At 47.1% G+C, this 9,143-nt stretch overlaps 1 protein-coding gene across 1 annotated transcript; it reads right to left on the bottom strand.

Moving 5' to 3' along the window:
- Window positions 1-1,993: 1,993 nt before the first annotated feature.
- tekt2 (tektin 2 (testicular)) lies at window positions 1,994-8,732 on the bottom strand (the record flags this gene model as incomplete). The annotated part of the gene is made up of 9 exons (XM_084484427.1): window positions 1,994-2,210; window positions 2,688-2,767; window positions 3,781-3,924; window positions 4,142-4,249; window positions 4,465-4,579; window positions 4,841-4,984; window positions 5,348-5,553; window positions 7,789-7,914; window positions 8,577-8,732. 9 exons carry the CDS (start codon window positions 8,730-8,732, stop codon window positions 1,994-1,996), a joined length of 1,296 nt encoding a protein of 431 aa, XP_084340553.1.
- Between the last annotated feature and the right edge of the window lie 411 nt (window positions 8,733-9,143).

The following is a 9,143-nucleotide window of genomic DNA, read 5'->3' on the forward strand; positions in this document are numbered from 1 at the left end:
CAACAGACCTACAAGTAGCATCTGCTCCCTTTAGTGAAATGATTCAGAATAATTCTGCTTTTAGGGAAGCGCCCAGCCGTCCTGTCCGGGCCTCGGAGCCTCTAAAGGGCCGGGCAGTAAAGCCATAAACCTGTGGGAACTGATGGGCTATGCGAGGGCGCCGATCAAACACAGATACTGCCCCGCTGTTTGGTGCATGCTGGCTGTGGCGTTTAACGCACAACAGGCTTTGGAGAGGGTGTGTTTGTGTGTGTTGCATGATCTAAAAGGAAGCTGTGTGTGTGTGTGTGTGTGTGTGTGTGTGTGTGTGTGTGTGTGTGTGTGTGTGTGTGTGTGTGTGTGTGTGTGTGCGTGTGTGTGTGTTTGTTGAATACCTGTGAGTGTGAGTGAGTGAGTAAGTGAGTGAGAGAGAGAAAGCCAAACTGAGAAAGTGAAAAAGAGAGCAAAAGAGAGTGAGTTAATTGTTTCATGACTGTTCAATTACCAGGTCGTTAGCACAGAGGTTTTTTTTGTGTGTGCTTGTGCACCCGGATTTGTGTGTGTGTGTGTGTGTGTGTGTGTGTGTGTGTGTGTGTGTGTGCGAAAAGGCGGCATCATGGAAAAGCTCTTTAGGGGCAGCAGCACGAAGCATGTCCCTGCCCAGGCTGCGACCGTCATTTGTCATCCTTCAGCAAACACAGCGACACACACATGTCAGAAACCTCTGCCAGGTTACCGCCGGTCATGTGTGGAGAGAAAGGCCTTGCCTTGATTATCACGACAAAATCAACCAATACACTGGTTGGTGAGGCACTGGTATTGACTGGGAATGACACATTCTAATACAACATTTATACCAAGATGTGAATTTGTAAATGCATCCATGCAAGTCGTGTAGCATCATAAGTGTGTAGCCGCCAAATGCATTCATGCAGTCATTTCCTAATTGATATGCAACTATATTGAACAAAATTGTTATTTTGCACATAATTACTATTATTAATTATTACACATAATCGAGTACTGTTGTTGACAATACCCTGAAACTGCAAAACATCATATGTGTGTTTAGTCCATTGCACTTTACAGCTTCAGGATTGCACATTTTATAATCGTCATGAAAAAGCACTCGTTAGAAGATGATGCTCATAAAAAGGAAATGCTGCTCAAAACAAACCCATTTAACGACATCCCAAACGAAGGAGGTGGCCGTAAAAGAAGGCGTTGCGTCCACCGTAGCACGCCCACATATTTACTACTCCGTCTCCCGGGGGGAAGCCAAAGTTCAGGTTGTCACTGTGCACGCGTTGGGTGAGCCAGCGTTGATCAAACAATTCCGGCCAATAAACAACGTCATTAAAATCGGTTTGATCAAATTCATCGCGATGACAGATGACAGAGTGCCCGGAGCTGCTGCCTCGGTTGGCAATTGATAAAAAAACACGACACGCCTTTCATTCAAGTGTAAATCGAGATGACCTCGATGGAATAAGACGCACGCGACCACCAGGAGAGCTGTTGTCCTTCGAGTTCTTTATTTAGTCTTCACCCTTTTCCGATATCCCGACATTTCACATCTTAAACACACGTTTTTTTAATTGTTTATTCTTTTGTGATCTTATTTAATTTTGAAACTAAACAGGAATTTTCTCATTATGCATGTTCTCTTCAAAGCTTTTGAGGAATTAGGATAACTTCTTTAGCCCCTTCCTTCCTTTCCTCCCTCCCTCTCTTCCACAGAATGTCAGTCCTTTCCTTAACCTTTAAATTCACAGTGAGTCATCACTTCTTTCCAGATCTACCAATCCTCAGTTCCTCAGAAACCGTAACAGCATGCAAATTCCCTGTGACTCGTTTCTTTCTTCCCTCATCTCTTCTTCCCTCCCTTCAACATTTAACATTGATTCCAAGTGACCAAAATAAAACAAAAAACAAAGCTGTTCCTTCAGAAATCTTTTAAACATCTCCTCACCGCAACCACCAAAGACGCGGCATCTCCTTCAAGCCAGCGTCTTCAGGCCAGCGTCTTCAGACGGCTCCGGCCGCTGGAGTTGGCGAGCGGGACGACTCCGGCGATGGCCGGCTTGTCTCCGCCCACGGCAGCGCAGGTGGGGTCGGTGAGGCGGTGGCGCGTGTTGAGGCTGCGTTGCTCCAGAGAGAGAGCTTCCTGCTTCCTGTTGAGGTCCTGGGTCATGCGAGCGTGATGGAGACACATCTTCTGCAGGGAGTACCTGCAGTGAGGGAGGGAGTAAGGGAGAGAGAGACAGAGAGACAGAGACAGAGAGAGAGAGAGACAGTGAGAGACACAGACACAGATAAACATAAGCATTATTCTCAGCTGATCAGCCTGGTGGTGTTCAGGGACATCGATGGGCCCCTAACATTAGTAAGGCGTTTGGGATCCTCCCTTGCTTCAGTTGATTTAGTGCTCGGACAATCTACTTTAGTTCTACTCAACTTGAGGTAAGTCGAGTAGAACTAGAATTGAGTAGACTAGAGTATAATACAGCAGAGTACTTTCTTATTTCTGTAGCCTAGGTTCACTATGCATTGCTATTTGGCATATTTTCTTGGTTCAGTCGAGCAGTGAGTCACTGGAACTCTTCTACTACTACTGGGGGAGCGAGGGCTGGGCTGGTTCTGTGGAGTCTAATGGGATTTCCTCCCACGGCTGAGGGAGGGTACGGTAGAATAAAGCTGTGACTCACTGCGCCTCGCCTAGCTTCTGGTCCAGGGCCTTGATAGAGGCCTCCAGCTGCTGCACCTCACTCACCAGCCCCAGCTGAACCTGGAGGAGGAGGAGGAGCAGGAGGTGGATGAGAGTGAGTTGGAGGAGGAACAGTTAGAGGAGAAGGAGGAGGAGGACATGAAAGAGGTGGAGGAGGAAAAGGAAGAGGTGGAGGTGATGAATCAGAGAAAGAGGGTGACCATCTGTCTGGCTAACTAAACATCTAAACCCCTAGCCAGACAGATGGCGACAATAAGATCTCATCGACCTGACACTCTTATCCATAGAGAGCAACGCTCAAAATAAAATCAATATCTAAATGAAACCATCAAACAAGTTAATCTACACGATAAGGGACCAAATGGACTAAAGTGAGGCTGTAGTAGGTAGTCATGGTGAACTGGCTGAGTGAGGTCGATGCTTCATAGTAAGCCTGGGTGTGGCCACTTCCTCCACCCAACCACGCATAGCAGCCACAGGTCAGGTGATGAATAACACCGTGATCTAGGTTGTGTCCATCACCAGATTGCATGTAAAGGCTTTGCTTTATGTAGGACACACAGGAACTATTTTTTCTATGTAAAAAATTATTTGTTGTATAACTTTAGATAAAGGTGATATCCCAGGTATTATGAAAGAATAGTATGTGTGTTATTTTATTTAAACTACATTTTATCGAAGGCTCTTAGGTCTAGCAGATGGTTTTATCCAATGTGTCTGACAGTGATTCTTTTTTAGAAACATGTCATTAAGAAGCAGGTTAGGCCCAAGGACACGTAGGCCTCAGACTTTGGGGTTCAAACCAAGAATCTTTTGGCCGTGAGACAAACACCCTAAACTAACTAACTTAACAACTAGCACACCACCACAGAAGTAGCGGAAGGAGAGCAGGTTTGTGTCAACTTATTCACTAATGTTCAAAGATAGACAAAGAAACTTGCCTTGCAAATGAATGCGCTCATGGGAATAACACGGTCATCGTTTTGCAACACCAAACGACCACGTTGTATCGCGGTTTGAGTGTAAAAGGTTCTAGTGTTCATCAGGGTGCTGGTGAGCAGGACCACGTGTACCTGGTCCCTGCAGAGGTCCATTCCCGGTCGGCAGGTGCGGTTCTCCAGCCGGGTGTGTGCCAGTTTCAGGGAGGCCGTCTTCACCCGCAGGTCCTGGTCCAGACCCCGGATGTCCGCCTCCATCTCAGAAACCTCGTCCTCAGTCTGACCAACATACAAGTCAGTTGGTAAGCAACTGGAATAGAATGGATTATGATCGCTTTGATGCTCCGGCCAAATTAGAGTTGTGAAATGATACGAACATTGATCAGATTTAAATGGCAATTAGCACGTTTTTTTAAATGTTTTTATCCCAAAACCTTAAAAGGAAAACCAGTGACTGTATCTTCTGATCAAGGGTTAGGTTGTTGGAGTCGCTCACGATCTTGAGCTGCCACTGCAGCTCGTGGCGGGACTGCTCCTGGTTGTGGGTGCGTTTGCGGAGGGCGAACTCTGTGGCTCTGCGCTGCGTCTCCAACTCATTCTGCAGCTGCACAACACAGCAGGTACAAGGTCCCATCAACACTGAGGCAGAGCACATAGTGCCATAAATATAAGGCTAAAGGAGAACAAATTCATGGTTTGTATATACTGCTGCAACCGCATAAGGAGCATTGTTAGAGAAGAGTCGGTTGAATCAAACTCGAGTTTTGGTTTTATTTGACACGTGGACATTATAGTTGTTACCATAAATATAGTTTCTACCTTGGAGCGGGTCAGACTGGCGTTCTCCCTCATCTGCTGTGAAAGCAGCATGGCCTCCTGGGCGCAGGACACGTTAAACTGGCTGAACTGCGCCCACTCTTGAGGGGTCACGGTACTGCAGGGGAAGAGAAACATTTACACCAAGCGATGCAGCAGCATAGAGAACAGTGCAAAGCAAACAACACAACAGTAAATACAATTAAGAGTGAGATAGATCATGTAAAAAACAAAAAAGTGTTAATATAGTGTGTGTGTGTGTGTGTGTATGTGTCTCTGTGTGCGTGCGTGCGTGCGTGCGTGCGTGTGTGCGTGCGTGGGGCGTAGGTGCGTGCGTGCATGTGTGCGTGCGTGCGTGCGTGCGTGTGTACCAGCTCACCCTGGAGGTATGCGCAGAGGGTTGGTCTTCAGGGAGATCTGGGCCGACTTCACGGTGAGTGACAGGCAGATCCGGTCCACGTCCAGGGCGTCCATCTTGTTCTGGAGGTCCATGGTCAGCTGGTGCCGGGCCTCCTGCAGAACGCTAAGACAGGCAGCCAGGAAACAGTCAGTACGGTAACAGTGAACATATAGTAACAGTCAGTACAGTAGCCATAGTTAGTAGAATAATAGTAGACTAAATAATAATTTAAAAAAATGTTATTATATATTTAATATTGCAATACTTTGCGCTACTGTATCGATATAATTGCGTGCACAAAATATCGCGATACTGAACAGAATCGATTTTTTCCCCCACCACTAACAGTTAGCAAATGAAGAATGAAAAGGAAGGCAGTAACAGCAAGTAAAACAACAGCAAAGGAGCATCCAGTCAGCAGGCAGCACAGTAACAATCCTTGAGGGAGGGTCACATTTTTCAGTAGACCGTTACAGCTCCTCGTACCACAGCTGCTCAAAGGTGCGCTCTATGTGCTGCTGGAGCTCCTGCTGGACCCTCTCGATCAGCCTCACTTCCTGCTTTAGCTCCGCCTCCACGGGGTCACTGACCAGCTCCAGGCCCCGCCTCCCCTGCCTCAGGGTCAGGCACTCCTGGGTGACCTCCAGCGGGACCGCCGTGGCCGCCAGCGCCTGCTCCAGCTCCTCCTTCGCCTGACACACACACACACACACACACACAGGATTAAAGGAACCCCCTTTTACCACCATCACGTGTGATCCCATTCAAATGAAATTAATCTAGAAATCTTCAAATTGTGACCCCCCAATCCCGTAAGTGGAAGTGTCCACCCGGATGTACGGTGGATACTAGATCCTCCCAGCCTTCCAGTTGGTACAGTCCACTGTGTAGTGGGCTAATCCAACCGGGGACCCTCCCACTTTGACTGAGTGACGTCACTAATGGGGCCCTTAACAGAACCCCATCCCATTCACACAAGCAGACCTTGTGGAGGCAGCAGCAGTCGCAGTATTAAGGGCGCACTCGCACTAGGCCATCTGTACCGTGCCCAAGTACGTTTGCCCCCTCAAGTCTAGATTGTTTGTCTAGTGTGAGCACACCATCCGTACAAGTACAGTTCAATTCCGTGGCCTCAGTACACTTCGGAGAGGTGTGCTCAGGCCACGGCACAAATGCTAATGAGCCGACACGCGCACACGCACGGAAAGACGGGGGCGGCATTAGCTTAGGAGGTAGAGCGGGTTGGCTGGTAACCGCAAGGTTGCTGGTTCGATCCCCGGCTCCTCCTAGCTGAGTCCAGGCATGCAAACTGGTTTGGGGTGAAAAGGATGAGAATGATGCATGAGCCGAGGAAAACACAGACCCACTAGGGGGTTCCAGGTTGTTTTTTTTGACCTGCGCGCATGTTTTTTTTTGGACATGCGCGCAGGTCAAAAAAAAAAAACATGCACGCAGGTCAAAAAAAACAACAACAAAACAGCATTTTTTTTAGCATTATTTTTTTCTATTTTTTTTTATTTTTTTTTAAACTTCTAAAATTTAAAAAAAAACACCAATGATGATTCATAATGTTTGTCAATCAGATGCTTATTAGTTTTCTGGGGAACAGTCAACTGTATCAATCATTAAAACAAAGTCCTCATCTTCAATCATTGGGACTGCTAATCCTGTGTGTACAATGCATCTGTTGTTGTTCTGGGATGCACTAGCTTTATTTGCACTCAGTGGCCCATCCTTGTCGGAGGCCTTCTGTACCTGTGAGGTAGAATGGAGGGGGGTCCAATTTTTCTGTCTCTCATCCATTCCCGTCTCTCACTCAAACATACGCGCACACACAGCTCCAAGTTGTCTCTATACTAAGTTGTCTCTATACTATATTTCTGCTCCTTTCTCCCGTCATTAGAATATTACTGTATGTAACCGTGGCTATCTGTTGTGTGGCTTTCCCACTAAGATAGCTTTCTTTATAAAACATTAGTATTAATTTTTAGTGTTTCTCATGTCACAGAAACCACAGTGAATCCTGTGTTTCTGTGCCCCGCTGTGGTGTCGACAGCACAGAGCTCCAGTACCGTTACAGGACAGAGGTGGTTTCTTTCAGCTTGTATTGTATTCCAATTTTAGCGAAAACACACATTAGCTTGAAAGAAAAAAACTGTTTAAGTATGCTTATCTTTGCGTGAATTTCGGGATGACTCGTCTGCCAATGACTTCAAGTTGGTTGTGTTTTAACCGGTGATTGTTGCGCAAAACTGTTTACAAAGGGACACTTGCTTGCGACGCAGCAAGCGCCTGCTAGTTGACCTGCCGGGCGGGACGATCAGTACTTCCCCACATAAAGAGCTTAGTTCTGATTGGATTGCTTCCCAAATCGTCCCCCTTACATTTTCGTCTCGTTTTTATTCGTTAACGAATGTGTCAAAAGATTTCATCGTAGTTTTTGTCATCCTAAATTGATTTTTATTTAGTTATCGTCTCGTTTTCGTCAGACTGTAGACCCCCCCCCACCCCCAATGTTTTCTCAATGGATCTCCACGAATCACACAAGTGGCCAATTTTGTTTAAAAAACTGCGAATTCCGCCGAAAGGTGACTAGTTTGCATGCCTGTGAGTGTCCCTGAGCAAGAAGCCTCACCCTAATTGCTCCTGACGAGCTGGCTGTCGCCCTGCGTGGCTGACTCCGCCGTTGGTGTGTGAATGTGTGCATGAATGGGTGAATGTCAACACTGTAAAGTGCTTTGGATAAAAGCGCTATATAAATGAGGACCATTTACCATAGACAACCTATATGTACAAGAGGCAACCGTACTCCGGCCCAGTTGAGATTGCCTAGTGTGAGCAGCGGCACAGTGGGGGGGGCAATCGTACTTGAGTACGGTACAGGGCAAATTTGCCTAGTGGTGAGTGTGCCCTAAGAAGACGGTTACCAGTGTCAGAGCCTCCATCTCCTGGTCCACCTCCACAGCACAGGACTCCAGGGAGTCTTTACAGCGTGCCACATCCCAGAGCCGGTCCCCGAGCCGGCGGCAGGTGTCGCTCTCATCCCACCATGTCTACACAGGAACGAGGGACAAGCATAACCATACATGGCTTTAGAAGAATTCACTTCATCACAAGACTTTGGTATTGTATGTGCTTTTGAAAAGCTGCATGGGGCGGCATGTGGCTCAGGAGGTAGAGCGGGTCGGCTGGTAACCGGAAGGTTGCTGGTTCCATCCCCGGCTCCTCCCAGCTGAGTGTCGATGGGGTCCCTGAACAAGACGCCCAACCCTAACTGCTCCTGACGAGCTGGCTGTCGCCTTGCATGGCTGACTGTGCTTGAATGGGTGAATGTCAGGCAATATTGAAAAGCGCTTTGAGTGCCACTGGTTAGAAAAGGTGTTAATGACTTCCTGTAGTCATCCTTGGGCCAAGACACTTGACCCCTACCTTAATGACCGGTATCTGAATTCAGTATCTGTAGATTGATTTGGATAAAAGCACCTGCTAAATGGCTGAATAGTAGAGTCCAATTCATCATTCATTCATCGTCATTTAGCAGATACTTAACCCTACCTAATGACCGCTATCTGAATTCAGTATCTGTACGTTGCTTTGGATAAAAGTAAAATAGTCATAGTAGCATCCATATAATAATTAATATCAGAGGCTTTCCGAAAATCTTGCTGGTAGATGTTACGATAGATATAAAACAAAGGTAAAAGCATCCCCCTACCTTGATGGTGGTGTCGTTGCGCAGGCTCCGCCCCTCCTGGCGGATCACGTGCGAGACGTTCCTCTCGTGCTCGGCCGTGGCGGACAGCTGGCGGTTGTTGTTCTGCCAGTCGGCCACGCTGTGGTGGAGGCTGGGCTTGACCTCTATGGACGACATCCTCACGGCCTGGTACGCTGTGGCTACAATCAATCAACAAATCAATGGAATATCGAGGAGCTACGTGGTAAATGGTTCACAACCAGGTATTTGGTCAATTAGAAGTAGGCAATATTACGTTGGCTGTAGCATCAGATTCTTCATATACATATATTATATAGCTATATATCCAACTTTTCCAGTATACTTTACTGGAAAAGTAAAGGGGATTATATACACGGGATGATTATATATCATCCCGTGTAGGACGGCAAACACAGCATTCCATTCCATAATGTCCATAATGTCAGGGGGAGACAGGGGGATAACTTCTGTGGGACAGCTGGGACAGCTACGCCACTGACGTCATCCATCATCCAGTCGTACCACGTGTCACATGACTAACGAAGTATAAATCGTGTGTAGAGAAGG

Source organism: Micromesistius poutassou, assembly GCF_964030765.1.
Source record: "Micromesistius poutassou genome assembly, chromosome: 20".
In the NCBI taxonomy this organism is placed as follows: domain Eukaryota; kingdom Metazoa; phylum Chordata; class Actinopteri; order Gadiformes; family Gadidae; genus Micromesistius; species Micromesistius poutassou.